The sequence below is a fragment of the Amborella trichopoda genome, chromosome 9 (genome assembly GCF_054954075.1).
Source record: "Amborella trichopoda isolate Santa Cruz 75 chromosome 9, AtrichopodaSantaCruz75HAP2 v2.0, whole genome shotgun sequence".
Lineage (NCBI taxonomy): Eukaryota > Viridiplantae > Streptophyta > Magnoliopsida > Amborellales > Amborellaceae > Amborella > Amborella trichopoda.
In genome coordinates, this window is record NC_142344.1 from 37006258 (window position 1) to 37030595 (window position 24338).

Below are 24338 nucleotides of genomic sequence, written 5' to 3' on the forward strand. Positions count from 1 at the left end.
AAAACAAATATAGCCATTTTTTTAAATCTGAAAACATGTTATTAGGCAGCCATGGATGGAGCCAAATGGGTACTATTTGAATGACATTTTGTCATGTGTTTCTATATTTTGGCTGGGTTTCTTTTTGGTTGATTTATCATATGAATGGCTTTCAGTCTTGCTCTTGTTTTTCTGAAATAAGGATTTTTAGGTTTAGTTTGAATATTTTGCATGGGGAATGAAATATTATCTAAGTCATATATTTTGGGGGGACGTTTTGTCATCTTTCAAATTCCTGACTCTAATTGCTCTCTGTGACATGGATTATACGATTACAATGTCATCGTGGTGATTTGATTCAAGTACCCAGCAATTAGTTGGAAGTCACAATAATGTTTGTCTCTTGTGATATATTTAAACCGCTTGCCTAACTATTTATTACTATTATCTTATTGTATCTATGAGATCTATAATTTTCTCTATCCTGTTAGTGTTTATTTTCATCCTTTTATTTTTTATCAGGTCCAAGAGACAGCTCTAAGATCCAGACCCGATGTTGTTGTAGCCACCCCAGGGCGAATGATTGACCATTTACGCAATTCACAGTCAGTAGGCTTGGAAGATCTTGCTGTTTTGATTCTTGACGAGGCAGATCGTCTTTTGGAACTTGGATTCAGTGCTGAGATTCATGAGCTGGTATTTTTAAACCATAGGAGTGCGGTGTATTTAATTTGAATTTTGTCATCATTTCTCTCTTTTTCTCTCAAGTGTAATCTGTAAATAGTGAAACAATGAAGGAGTGACGGGTCGAGAGAAAACCCAGTCTTATTATAGGTGGAGAGTCTAGTAACGTTAATCCTTTGGAGTGAGGCATGTGTATAAATACTAGGAGCTGTACATCTTCTGTCAGCCTTTAGTTGGCTACATAAGAAAGATACCTTGAGGCTTCATTGCAGGCCAATGTTTTTAGGACTAGAAACGGTGGCTGTGAGGGCACCATTCAATCGGACCAACTAGTTGAACTGGTTGGATGGGTCTAATAAATTAAAAAAATTTAAAAATGGAGAAAAGGAAAATGAGAAAAAATAGAAAATTATGGAAAATAGAGAAATCTAGAAAAAACTTAAAAAATAAATAATTATTACAAACAAAAATGTTGAACGAGTATGAAGAAATGATTTAAACAATGAAACAATTGAACAACAAATAGTGAATTGTTCATATATAATTAGCATGGTTCAATAGTTCAAATAGTCAAACCTTAATTGTAAAAATGTTTCAATAGTTCAACATTGTCCCTAGTTGCATTTTAGCATTAAAGAAACAAAAAAAGGTTTATAAAAGTCAAATTTCACTTAAACATAAAACATGGAAATACCCAACATCCATGATATGAGTATTGCGGTCATAAGGGATGTTTCATTTGCCAAAAATAACAATGAACAAAAGGAAATGCCAAACAATCATGAAAAAAACAGCCATTAACATGAAGATGTTCTATATCCATGATATGGGTATTACACATAAAAGAAAAACCTGACATATTTCTAACAAATGAAAATACTTTTTAATTCCATGGAAGTGTTAAATAAACAAAAATAAAATAGAAAAGCAATTGAAAGCATAAAACCACAAGAAACTAAGTTTTATACAACATAGAATGCATATAAGCTACCATCTAAGCAAAAACCGGCAATCTCAATTCAAAACAACCATTGACATGAAGAAACAAAACATTCTATTGCCTTGTTTTGTACAAAATGATAAAAATATCATTCTTGCAAAACCCTAATATTCTTATTTTTTTTTTCTATCTTCTCAACAATAAATCAGACAATGAAGAAAGGGTTGAAATATACTTATTTCGGGCTTCAAAAAAGTAAGGATGGATTGCCGTATTACCCCTTGAAAAGCATCAGAATTTCACCAAAGAGATGGTGGTTTTTGTGGAGAAAATGAGGAATTGCCAAACGTGGTCTCTCTCTAAAAATCATCTTTCTAACCCAAAATCTTTCCTTATAATGAAAATTAACAAAGTGGCCCCAAAATAAATTTAAGAGGACCAAAAAAGCCACTCAAAAGGCTTATTTTTGTCTTTTTAATGTCTATTAGTACTGGTCAGTTTGGCATTGGGCTGGTTGGATCGGCCTATCCAGACATTGGACTAGCTTGCTCCACTTGTCCAATGCCAGTTCACTGGATTGTTTGGTCCAATATGGTGGAGCTGGCACAACGTTTTGCGACTCGGACCAGCTCATCCGATTATAACATCATCAATGTGGACCTCACTGATGCTTGTTTCCAAAATAACCATGGTCGACAAATTTCTTGGATGAGATCATTAGACCTTGAAAAAAAACAAGTGGATCTTTTCCTTTTGGTCATGTTTGGCCAAGCTCATTGTATGGGAGAGCTAGCTACTGTAGCAGCTTGGAAAGCGCATTCCCAACTCTCCTAATGTTTTTCTTTTGAAAATCTAGAGGAGTTTGAGATCATTATTCTAGGATACTGATTGAAAAATTTGCTCTTCTAAGGATTGAGAACTTTGTTTAGTTGGTTGTCTTATCTTTAACTGGTGAATTCCTCTTTGTTATAGTTCAAGGAGTATCATAAAAATTGAAGACAAATGGATGGCCAATCTGCTTTAGACAATTGTCATAGAAGATGCACATAGAACTGTAACCATAAAAAACAAAACGGGCTTGTATACTATAAGATTATTCACTTTTGGAGCATGGAGGTTACAATCACTTTTAGCCATTGGATGTAAAATCCGATAGACTGAAGTGTCTCACAACATTTGAGAAATTTTATTTTGGACTTTGTGCCTGGTCAATGAGGCATCCACAACCCCCTGATTTCACATTTAATGGTCAACAATGATTTTGACCCCCTTATATTAAAAGTAAATCATCTTAGTATGCATTTCCAATACAAATAGAACTTCAAGTATAAGGTATTAAGGTCATGAAATTCTGTGGGAATGAAGACATGCTCATGTTTCTAGTGTTGCAGGTTCGCCTCTGTCCTAAACGTCGTCAGACTATGCTTTTTTCAGCAACCATGACGGAAGAAGTTGATGAGCTAATAAAATTATCTCTAACTAGTCCTGTGCGTCTTTCGGCTGATCCATCGACCAAACGCCCGTCAACCCTCACAGAAGAGTATGTGCACTTCTTTTCATAAAAATAAGTTATATAGGAAATCTAATTTAAATTAGATTTGGGATCTATGATAAAGATTTATTATATTTCTATTTTAATTAAGAGTTAGACACGGATCAAGGTCTAAGGGGATAAGGTTCCTATCTTTCCACTCAAAATTATGATGGTTAATTTTTAGGATGGATGACTCCGATTAAATCTGTCACCCCACAGATTTCCTATTTATCCTAAATGTCTAGCAGGAAATTGGATAAGGTATATTTAGATTGAAATCTTATTCAAAATAAAAAATAGATTTTTTTTATTTAAAACAAGATTTTCGATCCCTCTCTCATTACAACAAGATTCTCTCTCATGCCCTAAGATCTCTCTCTCCCTCTCACGCCATAATTCTCTCCCTTCTTTATTTGGTCCTTCATGTACAAACAAAGGGGAGAGAAGTCTCTCCTTGTCATGCCACGATTCTCTCCCATCTTTATTTTTTCCTTCATGCACATAAAATGGGGATCTCTCTCTCTCTCTGATGCCACCCTCTCTCACCTCTATTTTTCTATTCATACCACCCAAAAGTTAAAGACAAATATGGTGGCACATGAAATTCTTGGGCTAGGGTTTGCTGTTTTTGAAGAAAGAAGAGAAAGCCCAACCTAGAGAGAGATCAACTCACAGATTCAGCTCTAATTTGTTCCCATAAGGTTTCTATAAACCCTAGTTTATTTTTGAGCTCTTTAAAAGGAAAATATCTTCATACCCCCCATTTTTAAGTTTTATATCTCAATAGACTCGAGGTTTCAAAACATATCTTGAGTCATAAATATTCTAAGTTTTATATCTTTTAAATCTCTAAGCTAACTTTATCCCCTTTAAACCTTTTCCCCAAACAAATATAAGAAAAGCATATATTTTCTAAACACCATCCTTTATCTCTCTTCGCGTGATTTTCCCCTAAATTTCTCTACCTATTTTCCCACTCTCTCCCCCCGTGTCTCTCACTCTCTCTCTCTCCCTTTAAAGAGACAAAGAGGGTGAATGTTAGAGAGAGAAATGTGGGGGGAAGATATCGTGTAAAGAGAAGAAGAGTTTAGAATGAACATGTCTTTTTTATATTTGTTAGGGCTAAAAAAATAGTTAAAAGTTGGTAAAGTTAGTCAGGGGGTTAAGAGATATATTTTGAATCTTTGGGTCTATTGAGATATGAAAACCAAAAATAGGGGGTACGATGATATTTCCCCCTTTTTAAAACCCCAGAAAAATAAGTATTGCCTACAAAACTTCCATATCTTAGAATTTCAGCAACACCTAAAGGAGAAAAAGTGTGTCATTGGTCAGGGAATCGGGTGTAGGGAGCACCAAGTCCTGGTAGGGTAACTGTAAACATCTTTCAGTAAGTCTTTCCAGTAGTTTTAATTAATTTTCAGTATTATTTTCCATTTTTTGTGAATTTTCAGGAACTTATTTTGTGCTAAAAATTACGGTGGAAGTTAATTTAGAGTTCTTGGATAGTTTCTATTTTTCTTGACAATAAAAATAAAAATCCTAGGTTATATCTAGAGCATTATTTTAATTTTACAGCAACATATTGTGGTCCATGTAAGTGAAATTCATGTAAGTGAAATTCAGGTATTTGGAATAAAAGTAAAAGGAAATTTTTGAAAATTTAATACCTTGAGTTCCACATAGCCACACCTTTTAGCTGTGAACTTTAATACTGAAAAGATCACTCAGGTTGATCATCTTCATCGTAGATTCAAGATTCATGGAAAGTTTTGGCAAAGTTTTATATTGGCTGCCTACCTAATACAAACCACCTCCTTTTCTTTGGGTTGGGACTAGTTAGGGGAAAGTTTAACATCTTCACCCTTCTTCGACCTTGGTAGAGTAGAGATATTACTTAAAATATGTCAGTCAGTTTAGAAATATGGAGCAATATTTTACTTGATGTCTCTGGATTTGTTTAATTGTTGCCTTGGTTGGATATTTGTGAAGTCTTTTGGAAATTTCCTCAAGAGTAAACTTTGAGAAATACAGAGCAAGTTTGAGAAGTGTGTTGGTTGTCTTTGCTGAGTTGTCTTGAACCTTTGTTTGCTAAGTTACCAGTATTGTTTTTAAACATTTGGGAACATAATTCACTAAAAAAAAATACATTTGGTAATATAAACCTTATGATGGGGGTCATAAGGGAATCACTGTCATGTCTGTTCTCTCTATCTTTGGGCCTCTGCATGTTCTTTATCATGAATCAACCCATTCGTACACATATTTCATTACATGCGTCGGTTCCCATTTTGACAACTACTTTTTACTTTGTCATAATGCTTCCTTGTTTACAACTTTACATTATTACCCGTGTCAACTACTTTTTACTTTGTCATAATGCTTCCTTGTTTACAACTTTACATGATTATTCGTGTCATGGTCGTGTATCATATAGTTTGTAAAGGATTGTTTTTGACTCGTTTGTGCTCTATGAAGAGCAACAATTTTAAGGGAAGGACAATCTTATTTTTTTAATGCCTAGTGGTATTTTATTTTTCCTCTTTTGCAGAGAGTTTTGCATTGTTGGTAGGTTTGCACTTATGCCTTCAAAGGGTGGAAGTCCCTGCTGGTTGTGGAGTGGTTGACCTTAATGCATGGGCGGGTAGAAGGCTTCCCATCCTTGGCTTTTGGTGATGATGTTTGATAAGATTAAAATTTTGTATTAAGTTGTTTCCTCTCTTTCCAAAATTTTCGAGGCCAATACTGACGCTGATATAGTAGCTAATCAACTGGGCTGCTCTGTTTATATAGGAGTTTTCACTGCATGTTACTTATGCCACCTTGGCATATTTAACATCTTTGTTCCTTCTTTGACTGTTATATGATGTTAACAAAACTTTCCTTACCAATCAAAAAAGGGAAAATAATTGCCAATGTGGCATTTCTTTTGTATGAGTTGCCGTTTTATGTATCATATGTATCTCAAGGGTGTATTGGCACTTCCGTTCCTCTTCCTAGTTATAATATGTCACTGGTTATTCCTTACTGTTTTTTAATGTTGATAAAACTTTTGTTACCAATACAAGAAAATATAATTGCCAATGAGGTATTTGTTTTGTATGCGTTGCCCTTTTACATTGCATATGAATATTAGAGGTTTGTAGGCACATTTTTGGTCTGGAATTTTAGAGAAGTCCTATTCAGGGGTTTATTTGGCTGAATGTTGGAATTTGGGGGCTTCTTTTTATTCCTCTTAAAAGTTTGGAGGTCCTTTGTAGGGAAAGAGGTATGTTGGTGGCCTATGTAAATTTCCTTATGGAAAAGAGCAGGCATTTGTGTTTATCATGATTCGGACACTCTTATTATGCTTTGTTTCTATCTGAATTTGATACTTCTTAGTGTCAAAAAATACTTTTTACTTTCAAAAATTGTGCTGAAAAAACTGGAGGACAGTAGTTTCCCTCCTGAAATGCTGTAGAAGTTCAGCTTTAATACCAACTAACCAATGCTTCCTACCCATGGTGCACCGAAGGTGTACCTTGCAATATCTTGTAGCTGGAATTAGGATAACAACAATGGATGTATCCAAGAAAGAGGATTTAGAGCTATGCACTTTTCCAATGTATCATCCACTTTCATCCTCCATTTTCTCATGTTGTTGCTTGGCTTGCTCCTTGTTTGCTCAAACATTTACAGATTGTGACGTTGGCATCGTTGTCCAGGGTATAAGGCACATGAATCAAATCAGTTCTCCTCTTGATTGAGGGCATTGACCCTGCTGATATGTTTCTTCCATCCGACTTATCTTTGGACACTATGCCACTTGTGTTGCTGCAAGGCTGCGTTGAGGATACCTGTTCATAACATGATAACCTTGGTTACCATGGACATTAAAATTTTGCTACTTAGTAATCATGTTAAATACTAATTTATTCGTGTTTTTTTCTTTTCCATTTATTACCTTTCCTGGATGGGTTAAAGACAAGATTCCAGCCTAGGATGCGTGCCATAACTGTCAACACCCTAATAATTCAACCCCAGAGCCCAACCCCTTCTAATTGCATAGTTTGAAAGGAATTGGTACACCGATCCTTCTTTGAACCATTGACTCTGAGTGTCTACTCTGAACCTCAGATTACCATGCACTTTCTATGACGTTCTCCATGTTTAGGAAAATGAGGTCAGTGCCATTTGTGTTGTAAGGATACAGCTGTTGCATTAAGGTGAATGAATAGTTTCTGAAGCAAATGGTGGTTCTGAGCAGCTTTTTCCTCACCTTGTCATATGATTCAGTAAATTGCATGTTTGTGTGTATAATGTGTTTTGGTGAGGGCTAATAGTTCATACAATGATTTCTTTGTACCACTTTTTAAGATTTATTTATCGCTTCAGGGTTGATCCTTGTGATTGCTACTTTGGTAAGTGGATATATCGAAGTTGATTTCATGACATTCAGCATTATTCTGCTGTCTTCATGCTCTGCTCTCTTTTAAGATTTTTTTGTGTTTACATTTATAATGTGCTGCATTTATCACCCTGCATTTTTCACCAACAAATGTTTTTATTCCCATGCAGAGTAATTAGGATAAGGCCAATGCGAGAAGCAAATCAGGAAGCTGTTCTTCTAGCACTCTGCTCGCGAACATTTACATCTAAAGTGATTATCTTCAGGTTGTGAAAGAGTTAAACTTCTTTTTCTTGGTGTGCTGGGTGAAACATGTTATTGTGTTGCATTTTATTTGTGTTACTCGAAGTGGCATACAAACATGAAGTAAAATGGACTTCAATTTATTCACTGGAATAATATACTTCAAGGCCAATGTTTGAGCACTGTAATTGGTCTTTTTCTTAGTGGAGTGAGATTTGCTCATTGCTGAAGCTTCAATTAGTAGAACAGAAAAGTGGCCTTGGCGTCTGGCGAACATTTTGGAAAAAGTAATGTATGCTACTGCAAAATTGCAAATCATCGAACATTTATGGAGAGAATCCAATGAGTTGGTTGACTCCCTAGCTTGAGAGGGAGTGGCAAGCAATTCTTTGTTTGTCATATATAAAAACTCTGGAGAATAAGCAACTGATGATAAGTGGGGTTTTTTGTACTTTCTTGGACATTTTTGTATGAGTATTTTGTATATAGAACCATACTTGTACATTTTTTTTTGAAATATGTTGACTTTTTATATATAGCATAGAAATTACATGGAGTTTAATAAACAGATGCCATCCACAGGTTGGGTGCTCAGACTACATAAGCAAGAAGTAAATATTGAACTAGACAATTATACAGGGAAGGGGAAGGGGTTCAGTAATAAATAAAGACCCGTCAAGGTGGTCCACAAAAACCTTAAAATGCATTAAAAAGCAGAACTGCCTAATTGCAGTAAAGATGTGAAAATATCCAAAAAAGCTGGAGAGGGATGCTTTTGTTGGTCTTCGAGCTAAGCTTCTAGTGAGGATAAAGTCTTGATGAGTAGAGTTCGTAAGTAGCATCTCGTCTACTAGACAGCGGTAGAACGAGAGAGGGGGAAGATGGGAGAGACTATCTGTTGAGTGGTCTGAACCGGTCTTCAAAATAACCATTCTGTGCAGCAACATGTTAGCTGGGCTGAAATAGACTCCGGGAGGAGGGGAGGGGAGGGGAGGGGAGGCGTGGGGAGGGGAGGGAAGGGGGGGGTGGAGGGGAGAGATAGTGGGCAGTTCCTGCACGCAGTGGACCTCTGCATTAGCTATCAGAGTTGCTCATTGGGAGTGAGCGTAGGAGAGGGTGAGTATGGGGTATCCACTGCAGCATCCAGTTAGCAGGGCGTATAATGACTTTGTCAAGGAAGGGGGAGGGGGAGAGAGATTGTGGGCTGGTTCAATGCACGGCAAACCTCTGCTACAACTTTCAGCAGCTAAGAGTCTCTCTTTGGGTGTGAGAGGAAGAGATAGACAGAGAGGATGAGATCAGAGGGGAGAGTAGAGGGAGGGGTGAAGAGGAGGGGGAGAGATAGAGAAGAGAGATGTAAGACTAGAGAGGGCTACAAGAAGAGAGGAAACTAGATGAACAGGGAGAGGAGGAGCAGAGAAAGAGAGCAAATCCTAAGATAGAGAAGAGAGCCCTAAAGATGGATGAACGGAAAATAGGGAAGAAAAGAAGACAAAAACTAAGAGATAGAGAGAAATAGAAAGATTTGTTTAAAAAAAACCGACTAAAGTAAAAAAAAAAAAAGACCTTTTTTTTCCCCTTTTTTTTTTCCTGCTAAACTTGCGGGGGGGGGGGGGGGGGGAAGTGGGTGGGAGAGAGTTGAGTAAGGGAGGAGAAGATTTGAAAGTGTTGAGAGGAAAGAGAGAGGGATAGGTATCAAGGGATAGACAATGTAACTGTCCCTTGGGTAGCACCTTCTTTTGCCAGACGATCAAGCTCTGCGTTGGCCTCTTGAAAAATCAGTCTGAATTGAATCTATGGGAAGTTACTGCAAAGGAAAGAGATTTGTTTAGAAATTGAGCTGAGCCGCCATGGGGGAGATCCTTCTGATGTGTAGCTTAAAGGATAGTGTTTTTGGATTCCGATTCTACAATTATTCCCTGAGGACTGCATCCCATTAGTACAATTTCTTTAGGTCTTCAAGGGGGGGGGGGGGTGTGGGTGGGAGAGAGTTGAGCAAGGGGGGAGAAGATTTGGAAGTATTGAGAAGAAAGAGTGAGGGATAGGTATCAAGGGATAAACAATGTACCTATGCCCTGGGTAGCACCTTCTTTTGCCAGACGAACAGCCTTTGCGTTGGCCTCTCAAAAAATCAGTCTGAATTGAATCTATGGGGGGTTTCTGCAAAAGGAAAGAGATATGTTCAGAAATTGAGCTGAGCTGCCATGGGGAATCCTTTTGATGTGTGGCCGAAAGGATAGTGTTTTTGTGAATCCGATTCTACAACTATCCCCTGAGGATTGCATCTCATTAGTACAACCTTCTTTAGGCCTTCAAGTAGGGCCCAAGCCTCGGCAAATGTGGAATCTTTGATTCCTATGAATTTCAAGATGGTCCAAAGGGTTGCATTTGAATCTGTAAGTAGCCCTCCAATACCAGAGGGCCTGGATTCCCTATGGAGGAGCCATCTATCTACATTGAGTTTCAAGAAACCTGGGGTTGGGGGTGTACAGAGAGGTTGAGGTCTATTTGATGAGGTAGATAAATTAAGTAAACAATCCCAATTTATCAAAAAGTTGGAGATTGGGATGTTTGAAAAAATGGGTATCATTTTGGCCCAAAGAAAGATTAGGGTTGAGACCGTTTCAAAACCTGATTGCTGGGTTTTAAGCGTGCCTCTAAAAGTTCTAGTGTTTCTCCCTATCCGCAAACTCCAAAGCAGAGCCACAATAGATAAACGCCAGAAAAGTTTACCATTTCTTGTGAAAGGGGGCCCGGAAAAGGGATTCAAATGGTATAGTCAAGGTCGGGCAAGTGACCCATTGCAGACCAAAAAGGTTAAGGAGGGATGACCAGATTCCCATGGAGATACCACTGTGAATGAATAGGTGAAGATTAGTGTCTTCTTGTTGGCAAAGAATGTAGCTGTTGGGGAAGGATACACCTCGACATTGCAGTTGTTCTAAAGTAAGTGTCTTCCCATGGAGGAGGACCCAAATGAAGGCTTGGACTTTATGGGGGATAGGAAGGGACCAAGATTTGTTGTACAGAGGTTGGAAGTTTTGAAGTGGGAGTAAGGAATTATAGAAAGAAGAGACTGAAAAAGAGCTCGAGGAGGTCTAGGACCAAATCAAGACATCTTTTCGTGCCAATGGGCTGAATATGGGTTGTAGAAGTTGGAGGAGGGAGGTAAAGGAATTTGATTCCTGCTTTGAGAGGTTTGTCCTGAAAATTGCAGTCCACTCAAGGTTGGATCCACTGAATTCTACATACTCAGCTATGTGAGCTGCTTGATTTCTAGCCAATAAATAAAGAGAGGGGAAAGATATGTTGAGAGGTGTGTGACCTATCCAGAGGTCTGACCAAAACTTGATGCGTAGACCATTGCCTAATTTGAATCTAGTGCGATAAAGGAAGGCATTTTTGGTGGAAGAAATACTTTTCCATGCAGCAGAGGACCTATGAGGTGGGGATCTAGGCAACCACTCTTCAAACCCATTCCATATTTAGCGAAGATGACCTGTTTCCATAGGAGGGGATGTGGTGAAGAAATTTTCCTCTACCATTTTCTCAAAAGGGCAAGGTTCATGGTTCTTAAATTTTTTATTCCCAAACTGCTTTTTTGGGACATAAAACTTTTTCTCAAAGGCAATTAAGTGGTATTTTTTGGAACCTTCCGTTCAAGACCACAAAAAATCTCGCATGAGCTTTTCCAATTGGAGGATGATTGATAATGGGATTTGAAAGAGGGACATATAATATATGGGAATACTGGCAAGTGTGGCTCTAATACAGGTTAGTCTACCCTTGAAAGAAAGAATTGGCCTTTCTAGGAAGAAAACTTGGAAGTAAATTTTTCTATCAAGTGATCTTAGAGGTGCTTCCTAGACAAAGAGGCAGACCAAGGTAACAGAAGGGAAATGAAAAGCAACGTTAGTACTAAAAATTATCTAGAATAATGAATAAAAAAGTAATAAAAACCATTTAATGGGATAATATAAAGGACACGGTTTCTATGAGTCCATGTAGAAATGAGTCACCTCATAAAAATCTATTTTGGGATGGATATTTGGACCCAATTTTTAAGGACATGTAATCTCCAAGATCATGAATATGAAAAATAAATAATTTTTGAAAATTAAAAATAATAATTCTATTAAGAAAACATTTGGACCGTTAGTTTCGATTGTTTTTAGATGGACCACCTATTTGCATCCATCTTTAAGATGGATGCTTTATACCTTGGGGACCGCAAATGTAGAAATGCGGTCCCTGCCACATGAAACAATTTTCCTAATATAGATAATATAGAATCTGCCCCAGAATCTGCATATTCTTGTTGAAATAGTAATGCTTATCCTAATATAACATGCAATTGACATCAGCTTGTTTTAGGCTTTATGCTGGTTTAAAATGGACACTTCATAATATAAAAATTGTTATGTTTTTTAAAGAACTTCAACATTGGAATCCGTATGATATTAATGGCAAGTCTCCCATGGCAGTGGAACTAAACAGGCAGCCCACCGGTTGAGAATTTTGTTTGGCCTGTCCGGATTCAAAGCTGCTGAGCTTCATGGAAATCTCACGCAGGTTCAGCGTCTTGATGTAAGTTGTTTTTCCTTCAGAAAAATGAAGTTTGTGCTCTTCTGGTTGTTTCCATCTGTTCATATTAGGTCAGATGGTCAAATAATGTGGCGCATTCTGTCTTTATTTGTATTTCCATACATCAGTTATTTTATCTATTTGATGCCAATAAATAGAACAATCCTAGATCTGATTTGCACTTCTGTTTTTTTAACATGGTACTTTCTTATAGGTCCTTGTTGGGGTTCCTTTTTTGCAATGCATTTGTCAGAACTCATATTTTTCTCTTCCGGGATCTTATATTTTTTAATTTTATAAGGTGCGGCTTGTACTTTGAGATTTTCAAAGATGTCCATAAAAAAATGCTATGATTAATGTGCCTTTGAATTTTATGAGGAGCAGCGTATTTTTTGGCCTTTCTTATTTCATGACTTATCAAAGGAGAACTTTGAAAGTAAAAGTCTCATGAACTGAGGCTGATATTTTTCGTCATTTCTGGTTTGCTGGATGACCTGTATTTGATTTGTATAATAGGTCACTGATTACTGGTTTTCCTTCCCTGTTTGTTAGAATTTCTGAAGTCCACATACTTAAAAAGTGACACCAGCAAGTGGATGAGGTTTACATAATGATTTTCTTCACCTAAATGTCCAGATGTCAAGGCGGCAATGTTATAGGATATTGCTATATAAAAGACATATTGTGTAATGTCCCTGGGAAGTTGTATTGATTTGTTGAAGGCTGATTTTGATTCCAGACAGAAAGATGTCCTGTAAAAAATCTTCTGGTTATGAGAACTTCATACCTAGAACAAATTTTAGTTATCAATCAGCAAAGGATATCAACTGGAATTAATGTCTAAAACTTCTTTTTATTCTGATATGTTTTTAATAGAGATTCTTTGTTTGTTTACTTATTTAAGTCCCAGAATACATCCACAGACACCCATATTTACTTTTGTCTACCTTGGAGTTTACTTCCAAGTTGTAATTTGTCTCTCAGCCAGAGCATCCTCACTTGTCTCTTTGTTCTTTCATCTCTGTGGACATACTGCTCTTAAAGCATTTTTGGGATTTGCTGACACCAATTCCACCACCTTAAATTTGCATCTGCAGTTCAATTTGCGAGCCATTTATTTGGTGATAGCTTTACAAATGAACCACTGTTGTACCTTGAATGCTACATCCAATAGCTGTAGTACTTAAGGTTGGCTTGTATTGCACTTCAGTTGGTTCTTGCAGAGAATGTCCTGATAGCTTGTGAAAGGTATAACATTTATTAGATTGTCATTCTTTATGATGAAGGTCATGGAGATTGATTTGGTATATTCAATCACTCGTTTTTTTGATAGTTTAGGGCTTTATGTTTAAAGTCATGTTATTTGTTGAGTATTTATTCCTGCAATGGAACTAAATATGTTTGAATTGTCAGTGTGGGCAGCTTTTCTTGCAGTGAACTTAAAACACGATTTCTAGAATTTATTGAGTTGGATTCTTGGATGCCATCCTTTCATGTTACTTTGCTAATACTATTTTCAATGTATTGTAGGCTTTGGAACTTTTTAGGAAGCAAGAGGTCGATTTTCTGATTGCTACTGATGTTGCCGCTCGTGTAAGTAAAGGCCCTTTTATCTGTTGTGATTGACATCCATGTGTTAGCATGTAATTCTTAATATTTTGGGGCTTTATCATCAAAGATCCAGAATACAGCTCCTAGAATGTCATGCTTACTGATCCACTTTGTGTGATTTTGTAGGGCCTTGATATTGTTGGTGTTCAAACAGTTATAAACTTTGCATGCCCTAGAGACATTACAAGGTGATGGCTTTTCAGAAGGCTTTGAATATGGTTCATTTCTTCTTGTGAAGTTTCTTGTGCTGCTATTGTTTCTATCCATTAAAGTTCATGAGATATTCCTTATTAAATATCATGTTTGTTATTGTTACTTTGTTAGCCAATTCTCAAGATGATGTATAGATGCATCCGCAAGTTCAGAAGCAATTCCTCTCCTAGGGCATGCCTTTATTTATTCACCTTGGATGAAAATGAAAATATAGACATGCATTATACATATTTGGCTTTTATACTAATATAGCGCTGGAGTGAGTGCTCCCATGCAACTTATGTGTGCTCTTGACACAGTTTATGTTGTTTGGGAGTGGACATATTCCAGATATCGTCGGAAACACCACACAGGGAATAACATAGACATAATTAACGTTGTGAAACACCTCACTATGCAGCTGAGTCGTCAGATATTTGTATGATTTTATTTTTTCTAGATTCTAATGTATGAGCTTTGTGAAACACCTCACTATACAGCTGAGTTGTCAGATATTTGTATGTTTTTATTTTTTCTAGATTCTAATGTATGAGCTTCTTTTATCTGAACTATGAAGTATCTGGCTTTGGTGTACCACGGGTGCTAATTTTTCTTGGTTTATTTTTGTTTTGATTGTACATTTACACCATGCTCATAGATTTTAGTGCCTGCATGTTCGTAATCTAAATATATAAAGCCATTGTTGAGTGATGTACATTTACATCATGCTTCATTTTGCTTGTATTTACTACCCTGCATATTCAATTTGAGATTTCTGGCGTTGGTTGCTTTGTTCTTCTTCATTGCTGCATTTGGCACTGGCTGTCTTCCGTTTATAAAATTATAGGGGGGTTTATGATGCAGTTATGTCCACCGAGTGGGACGCACAGCTAGAGCTGGGAGGGAAGGATATGCTGTCACATTTGTGACTGAAAGAGATCGTCCCCTCTTGAAGGCCATGGTCAGTAATAGGAGACCCGTAATTCTTTGTATGGTCATAATGTATTTTTGTGTATGTCCGACCACTAATTTGGCATCTACTAGCTGAGTGAGTGTCTGCGATGCCATGTAAGCTTTTCTTTGACTGGTTTAATTGTAGAAATTCTTTCTTTGAGTGGAGATTGATTACTCCCTCTTAATTGTTGCATTGCAAACATGGTTTTATATGCACATAGCTAGGATACTGTTAATAGAAGATCTTAACAGATGTTGATCGAAGAGTTTTAATCTATTACTGGCATGGTATTTTAAAATGTGAATGAAATATTGAATGCTGAACAGGCAAGAAAGGCTGGTTCAAAGCTTTTGAGTAGAATGGTGGCAGAGTCATCTGTTATTAATTGGGGCCAGATTATTGAACAGATGGAAGATCAAGTTGCTGCTGTCCTTGAGGAGGAAAGGTCCTGACATTTTTGTGCTAGATGATCTTGCTATTTCACATGCATGCGCATCACATAATCACTTGCACAGATACATTTATGCACAATAATACTGATGTTGTGTAAGATGTGATACATGATATTTGTTATTCTGAATCTTGTCCAGGGAAGAGAGAGCATTAAGGAAAGCAGAGATGGAAGCAACAAAGGTGTGGAACCCTTTCCACTCGTTCATATGAATTTTATCTTCTTTGCAGTCCCACGTTAAAAGTTGTTTTTCTTTTTTATTGGCCCATGTTAAAAGTTTTGGGGTACTTTTTCTGGGTGGTAGTTTTTTAAAATTATCCGATGGCTAATAAGGCAGAACTCTTGGGAATCCACAGGCAGAAAATATGATTGAGCATAAGAATGAAATTTATGCACGCCCAAGAAAGACCTGGTTTGAAACGGAAAAGGAGAAGAAGCTCACAGCCAAAACTGCAAAGGTAGATTTCTATGCTTTATGGGGGAGGTTTACATAAGGTTGCCTCCTTGTAATGTAGAAGTAAGGTGTGCTTCTAAATTTTGTCTGGTGATGTACCTTTAGTATGAGAAACCTTATACTGGCTTGAAAATTTATATTTAACCCTAGTAATAAAATTGAAAATTCCAAAAATGGAATAGATCAAGCAAATTTGTAAACACTTGGTAATAGATGACCGAATAACTTGTTACAAGATGAACTATTTTTTGGACTGGAAATTCTTTTTTCGTTTTATTTATATCCATTTATATCGAGGTTGAGATGATCAATTAGAAGGTATTCCAACTTCAGAAAACTCTTTTCTAATGGACTTTTGAGGTACATCATACTTCTACAATTTAAGATGGCAACTTTATATAAAATTTTTCGATGTTTTATTGATGTTACCCATTATAGTCTTTCGCAGTACTCGGTGTTGCATCTTGTTCCCATGAGGCTAGTCAATATTCTTGAGGCTAGTCAATATTCTTTCATCTCTCTGGGATGGATTATGCATATGCCTGTGCCACTTACAGATGCTATTGGATTTCTTTCATATGTTAAAACTTCATTCCATTTTGATTTGCTTTCAACTAAAAAAACACTGATAAATTGATTCAAAATTTAAAGGACGGCAACAAGCCTAGCTACAATGGCTTTGCCAAATTCACAAGAACTCAAGGAAACATGTTTCTAAATAGCAACTCAAATCAGAACCAAGCCCTAACTTTACCCCTATTATAGACTTTAACTAGACCTCCTAATCCTAATTCTGATGCTATTACCACTCCTAAATAGCATTAGACTTGAACTTAGCACTTTTGTCCGTGTCGAAATACATTAAGACAAACTCGTCCTAAAATGATCCTAAGAAATAGCCTTGACTTCGCATTGGCCTAACTTATTCCGTTTGATATCAAAATCGTTATTATGACCCCATATTGCCACGTGGATTTTGCCCAGCAGACTAGGTTGAATAATGCCTCAAAATGCCTGAACGCCGGCCCTGAAGTTTAGTCTACATTGCTCGATTGGCCTGACTGCATCAATAACTTGGGGTTTTAGAGTTAACATATTCAAAAAAAAAAAAAAAATTGGGGCTACTAATGGTTGGGCAGGTAGCCACTAATTTTCATTTTGTGATCTAATCATTTGAATCTAGGTTTGGTCCTCTAGGTTTGATTTCCATTTACCCTCATCCCAAAGTCCCCAAGACTAGTCCATTCACCATTACCGTCAACCCTTCACTACATCAGTTACCATTTCTAACCATTACCTTCAACCCTTCATTACATCAGTCACCATTTCTATGAAAACATGATGACATTGGCAATGCTCACTATTGTTGCCATAATCATTGACCTCTGCCATCTCATCTTTCTTTCCTTTTTCCATCTTTTTCTTCTTGTATGTCTCTTATCTTTCTGCATGTGGTACAACTTGATGCATATCTCCAAAATAATCTATGGTGCTTTTTATAGAACTAGAGAGGGACCTTCATCTAAGAAACTCACTTTTCAACTCGTACATTTCTGGAGCTCTTCTTCTATTATTCTTTTACCTAAGATGGGTCTTTTCTCTCTAGTTACAATTCTTCATCAAGGTCTTCATGCGGTGTTGAGAAGTTTGTAGGCGCCCCCCTAGGCATGAGTCGGCACATATAAAACAAAACACGGGGGAGGTAGGGGTTTGTTGAGTAGTTGGAGGCTTTATTTGAAAACTCCCAAAATGTTATTTGCTTTTAAAATTGAATTTTAGTTTTTCCGACTATTTCATTTGTCATTTTTTTTGAAACCGTACTGAAGTAAAATAATTACTATGGGTCAACATTGAAAAATTAAACAATGAGACCAAACATCCATTAATTTGAAATCCATGCATGATGTATTTGGATGAATTCAATTTTCCCTAGTCGAGGACTCGATGAGATATGCATGACCAAGTTCCTAGTTAAAATTAATCAGGTGATCCAAAGATTACTTGTGTGGTCTGGTCTGAAATTATATCGTTCGCCTTTTAGTTGGCTGGATTGTGTTAAGAAATTCCCTCCATGATAAATTTATGAAAGTTTGAGATCAGCTTCAACCCCTGCAATATGGCTTGATTGTTCGTCATCAACCTATCCATTATTCCCTGTACCTCTGCACATTGATACTGGGCTACATGTTTCCTTGAGCATACCCTCGTGCCTGCTGGTTACACTGCTGAGCTTCTATCTGAGTTCCACATTATAAATGGTGCTTACTGATTACAATGTTGAGCTTCCCTCCGAAGTCCATATTATAAAGGGGGGCCATCCCCATCCATTACAAAACTTGACCATGTAGAATTTGGTAATTCCTTCTAGTCTTTGCTATGGTCCATTATTTCCAAATATCTGACTTTGAGCTGCTTCCTTAGTTACACATCCATTTTGATTGGTATGAATGCTACCTTAATGTGAACCTTTCAGCCATGATCTATGTATGTCTTTGAGCTGCTTTGTAATGTTCCTTTGGAATCTTTGTACGACAATTACAATGAGCATCGAAAAGCAATCTGGTCCATGGTTTACTCTTTCGTATGATTGTTTATTGAGATCAGACCTTTACTAGTCTGTTCTTCTTTCTATGTATATTTCTGCATGGTTGGTTTGTGTTAATTATTTTAGAGACATGTATCTCATTCTGGTGCAAGCATGCTTATTATGCACACTGTACCTTGTGACCTCAATAGAAGGATACTATCACATTGGGAATGATTGGAAAACTGTTTTGATTTTTGAATAAGACCACATGTGCGGATGTTTTATTATTTTATTCTTAAAGGCTGTGAAGGGGAACACGAGTGGTGCAAATGAGCGGATGAGTGTTGAACAAGCAGATATTCTAAAGATGAAAAAAGAGAGGCGCCGTGAGCGAGAGGTATTTCTTGGGTTTTAGATAGGTATTTCTTGGGTTTTGTAGTTCTTTTTTTATTTCCATGAGTTCTTGGGTTTCTAACAGTTTTCTATGTTTTGGTTGTGATATCTAATAAGCAGAAAAGTATGCCACGTAAAAAGAGGCGGAGGTTAGAGGCAGCTAAAGAGAAATTGGAGGATGAAAATGAAGTTGATAATGATTTGGACGAGGTAATCTGCTGCTTGTCCTTCTCCATCTGGTGCTTTTAAATCTATATGCTGTCAACTGTTTTCTTTTTACATGTTCTTTATATACATATACTCATACTAACTATCCCACACCCTGTGCAACGTACATGTGCAGCGAATCAAATTAATGATTTGTGGATTTCATATTTTAAACCTATAAAAATTGTTTTAGAAATAACAAAGATTCTTAATTAAAATATGAAAAAGAAAGTTGCTTATAAATATTCCTTAATTTAATTGAGAAATAGGAAACTAAGGGATCCTGGATAATTTTTAGAATTTTTGAACTTTATTTGTTTGGACTCTGTTGTGAAAGGATAAATTAATTTTCAGATTCCTTATTTTAAATCGGAAATTTTTAAAGAATTAAAATTCATAATGACTAATAAAAAACTAAGACAGTGTCTTATTTCTTACTCTTTTAAAGAATAAAAATAAAAACTTTACCATAATCCTATGTATGCATGAAAGCTTTATCTATTAGGACACTAGAAAGAGAGGGAAAATTTCATGCCCCTCTTGATTAGGGTTCTCAAATGGCACCTAAATCTATTTGTATCGGAACTTTCAAACAGTTAATGATCAAATCACTCAAAATCGAAAGTCATGATTGCATGATGATGACGGACAAAATACATCACGTGTGTGTGTGTTTGTGTTACCGCATTTAGACTTTGCCTACAAGTGTTACCAAATTCCAAAATTTTATCTTTTGAAATGGCGACACTATATATTAATGCTGCTGAAATAGTTTCAACGAAGTAACCAATGAGTTGTGGGTTCTAAAAGGCAGCCCACAAGTCTATTGCTCTAAGAGTGTGTGAAGAGTATACTACAGAAAAGAGAAGAGGGTCCTGCAGCTGTCAAAAAGAGAAGGGATCTTATAGGCCATGTACAAGAATGGAATATGGAGAAGGGAGAGAGGGAAGGAGGGAAGGATTTCCTTCCTCAATATCGTGAAGTCTACTGTTTCTCCTTAGGTTTTCTATCCTAGACGTTGTCTCTGGCTTTTCATTAGCTGGCATATTCCCACTTTACTGTTGAATTTGTCAATTTTTAAATTTGAGGTGCTGCGCATTTAAATCTTTGTGAAATTCAAAACCTATGCAGAGCGATGCAAGACGATCTATATTGTAACCCATCAAAAGTACAAAAATATGTTCTATTATTGTAATTTTATATGTCTCGCAATGTCTCTTTGATGGTTTTGTATAATTGAGCAACCTGATAATTTGTTCACTATTCTAGTGTTAATTGTCACCTCATAAATATTGTAATACATGGCTTCTTTGTTTGGCACATGTGACATACTTCATTCAGCATATGTAAGAAATTTAAAGAAATCCTGGTGATATACTGATCCTTTCGCTGTGAGTTAACCATTGTTCTTTGTCCACGAGAAGGGTGGTGAGAAGAAATCTGGAAAATCCCTTGTGGACTTGGCTTATCAACGGGCAAGGTCAGTGAAGGCAATCCAGAAGGCACGTGAAGCAGGTAAGATTGTTAAAAAGGCAGATAAATCATCAAGACGCCCGTCCCAGTCAACTCAAAGTAGGAAAGAAGAGAATGAAGAACTCTTTCAGTCCGACATGAGTGCAAGAAAACAGTTCCATGGATCTAAGAAAAATGCACGTGGTGCTGGACGAAGGAAAAAGTCAAAGAACGCGTTCAAAAGCAAATCACGGTAAAATATTTATATCACAAATATTCTGTATATGTTCTTGGTGGACTTTCCCGGTTCCTGTAGTTTCCATATGAAATTTGATTTACCTGTAGTTTCCATGTGAAGTTCGATAATTATATCACAATTATTGAAATTCGATTTAACTGCAGAGTATAGTTCGATCTCATTTTTTTTGATAATTACTGTATTTCACTGGTAGCATAAAAAGGATTTATTGAAACAAGAATTAATGTAAATGAGTTGTGCCAAAATGTGTTGATGGGCTATACTACCAAATATGGTATGTGGTTGTTGGGTGGTTCAGAATTGTTGGGTGTGTAATCATATCTTTAATTAAAAATATGTAGAATATACCTACAACTCAAGACAATATTTGCATGATGGTGTGCAAAAGAATTAATTGGGTAACTAAGCAGGTTTTTAGTGAGTTGGGATCAGTTTTAAATTTCCATTGAAGGAAGGATTTTTCCTTATCATATTGACACTTAAATAGACAACCATATTTTATCCAGCAGATCAATTCTTAGATGCTGTTTAAGGCCATTGACTGATTATACCCTCATTTATATACACCAAGGCTGAGGATCATCATTTACATGCAGTGTTAGGGCATGTGAACCTTGCTATAATGTTTTCTAGGCCATACTTATTAATCAATCATGATATACCTGTCACCTCCAATAGTCATATTCTAAAACTAGGGGTTCACTAAGATGCTTTATTTTGGAATATGGATGTCAGTTTCTCTCTCACAACGCATAGGTGAACTTCAGAAGTTTAGTAAAGCCCTATCGCCTGCCTTTAAATCACGGTTTATATGTAAATGCCGTAACATGTGAACATAGCTCGAAATTTATACCCTAGGTTCAGCATATGATGTCTCCAAGAGTTTGCTGATGTTGATGTCTGTGCTAATCTATGTTGTCAATTGTGGTTGCTTCTGGAATAATTTCTCTTTATACACGCAAATTAGATTTTCAATGGGGGTTGCCCAAATATAGTGAACTGGTGGAAGCAAGGCCACTTTGGTATTGTTTTAATTGATGGACTATGGGGCTTAGCACTGGTTGAAACAGCTGAAATCAAATGGCTGAAATCATGTGGCACCTTGCCTAAAATATAATGCATCAGCGTGTTTTTCGAGCCAGTCTAAACTATCCAAATGCTTGGCTGTTTTGTGTTGCACATCATTGAAACCAGTTGATGCTAAGATGAACACGGAACACTTCCAAATTTTATCATGCACTAACCTGTTTTGGAAAATGAAAACAGTTGAGGCGGAGAAATCATCTGGGAATTGTCTTGGCCTTCGCAACCTTCAAGACTGTATTGTACTCTGAAGTGCAATCCTATTTTTTGTTCTCTAATAACCTTATTCTTGCAAATCAAGGGAGACATTCCTTTCTCATTCAACTGATGATCTTTTGGATTGATATATTAATTACATAAATGTCAATGAGGAATAAATGTATCTCTAGCTTTACAACATCCCACATTGTGATGGTAAAATGTTACTGCTTTTCGTAGTGCAGCTCCCTTCGCTGTGTTTCTTCACTACAATTGCCAACATGTCTGGAAGTGGGTCTTAATGAAGGTTAAAATTTGTGATCTTTTAGTTTCTCTGTTTTCTGATCTAGTTTTCCAATCGGGTCATGACCCAGTTCGTTATTTATTAGCCATCTTATGGATCAAGGATCATGTCTCCTGAAATAAAATTACTTTGGATTTTGTTATTGGATAACTTTTCTCCATTCATTATGGGTTTGGTTGGAACTCAGCCCTACCCCTTGCTAGCCCTTTATGCATGAGCAAAGCTGCCTCTATTCTTTGGGATATTCCATTCTTGTAGCAGCCACTGCTTTGGATCCTGCGCCTCTGCAATTTCTGGCCCCATATTCTTGTTGGGCCTTTCCATATGTTGATCAAAGATCTCAAAATTTTGATTATGCATTAAACAATTTAGTAAATCAAATATTAATTGTGAACTTTGTTGCAATGCACATTTACATCTATATTGTGAGACCATCCAATCCTAGTTTGGTTTCTGTCCACTGGCTGAACTAGCTATTTGGTTGCAGTGGCTAGTTTGGTTCTGATGGGCTTGATAGCTTGCTGTGCAAATTGTCTAATATAGACTATCAAAAATATTTGTTGTTTGTTGTAGAAGTTAATGTTATATAATGCAGGCATTCCTGTTGGAGGTCATGTTGCAAATTGTGTGTGCAAATGCGTGCAAAACTCTTTCACATGTGCACTCACAAAGGTTAAGATTTGCACAGTTTTCTAAATCCTTGTTTTTTTTTTAACGGTTAACTACTGCACATGACTTCGAGAGTCATGATGATATCACTGAGGAAGGTCTTTATCAAAATATGTTTGCTGCTCACTTTGGTCAGTTATCACTAATCTTTCTGTGGACTTTGGAAATCTGTTTCATGTGGCTTGGCAAGGAAATTTTGAGTCATGGGTACAAGACCCTTCACATGTAAGACCCATTTGCTCATGTAATTTGGGATCCTCATTTTGGTCAAACAGCTGTAGAAGCCCCGTATTTCTAAGAGAGGGGAACGGGTTTTTCACATTTCCTTTCATGGTCAGAGGCAGGTTGAAAGCTAAGTAATGACAATTGTAAAGATCCCCTGGGGGAAAATGGAGATGTCTCCAACGTTACCCATAATATGTGGAAGTGTCGACGTAATTTCATAGTCATTCGGTTTGAATGCTACATGAAGAACATAAGCTAGATGACGGAATGTGAAACCTAGGATGTGGAAAATTGTAGGATGAGTGATTCGGCAGATTTGGATTCCTATATATCTACTCATGTGGTACTTCCTCTTTCTGCTATATTTGAGAATCACCTTCAAGGCAATATTTCGGTGTAGATCCAGGGATAATCTTTGTTTGATAGCCCTAGGGCTATTTAGAACTAGCCAATTCATAATTATCAAGTGATGTACTAGCAGTGCATCAAAGATGCAGTCATCAATTCTCTCGATAGGCCACAATTACCGCGAGCAAGCATATTAATGACAAGGAAGACATTACTAATACTTGTGCGGCGATTTTGTGCTAGCCTGGTTGACGAAGAGTTGTGCGGAGTAAAACACAAACATACTCATTCGAACCATGAATACTATATGCAGTGATTAACGATAAAATTAGAATTTAAATTTCTAATTTCTAGGAATTAGAAATATAAAACAAAAGACCCACATCCAAGTTCCATAGCTTTGTGTCCGCTATCTTGATCATTATTTTATTTTCCTACCCTAGAGATAAAGGAAGGAGCCATCCTTTTTGAGGCCGTTGTGGGCGAGGAGAGATTCGAATCCCCAATACCGTGGTTCTTAGTCATGTACTCTAATCCTCTGAGCTACAGGCCCCACCCCGTCTCCACTGGACCTGTTCCCGAGAGTAACCCAGAAAAAGAACCTTCCCTCTCCTTGGACATTCAGTTTAAGATGTGGAAGCGTGTTTCTCTCTATAAGA

The 24338-nt window shown here is 36.9% G+C and overlaps 1 protein-coding gene across 7 annotated transcripts in view; it reads left to right on the plus strand.

Annotated features, from left to right (window-relative positions):
* LOC18425689 (DEA(D/H)-box RNA helicase family protein) overlaps positions 1–24338 on the plus strand; it is a 41890-nt gene that overhangs the window by 15122 nt on the left and 2430 nt on the right. For 2 of the 7 annotated variants that reach the window (XM_006830238.4, XM_088847852.1), the window contains 13 exons: positions 502–675; positions 2995–3143; positions 7695–7790; positions 12252–12354; positions 13882–13944; positions 14089–14150; positions 15019–15115; positions 15436–15554; positions 15700–15742; positions 15917–16018; positions 18843–18938; positions 19055–19144; positions 20566–20846. In XM_006830238.4, coding sequence (XP_006830301.2) covers positions 502–675; positions 2995–3143; positions 7695–7790; positions 12252–12354; positions 13882–13944; positions 14089–14150; positions 15019–15115; positions 15436–15554; positions 15700–15742; positions 15917–16018; positions 18843–18938; positions 19055–19144; positions 20566–20846 — 1475 coding nt within the window. Of the gene's footprint in view, positions 1–501; positions 676–2986; positions 3144–5688; positions 5782–7694; positions 7791–12251; positions 12355–13881; positions 13945–14088; positions 14151–15018; positions 15116–15435; positions 15555–15699; positions 15743–15916; positions 16019–18842; positions 18939–19054; positions 19145–20565; positions 20847–24338 lie in introns of those variants that run through there. The other 5 variants (XM_088847855.1, XM_088847856.1, XM_088847853.1 and 2 more) reach the window with 4 other exon arrangements.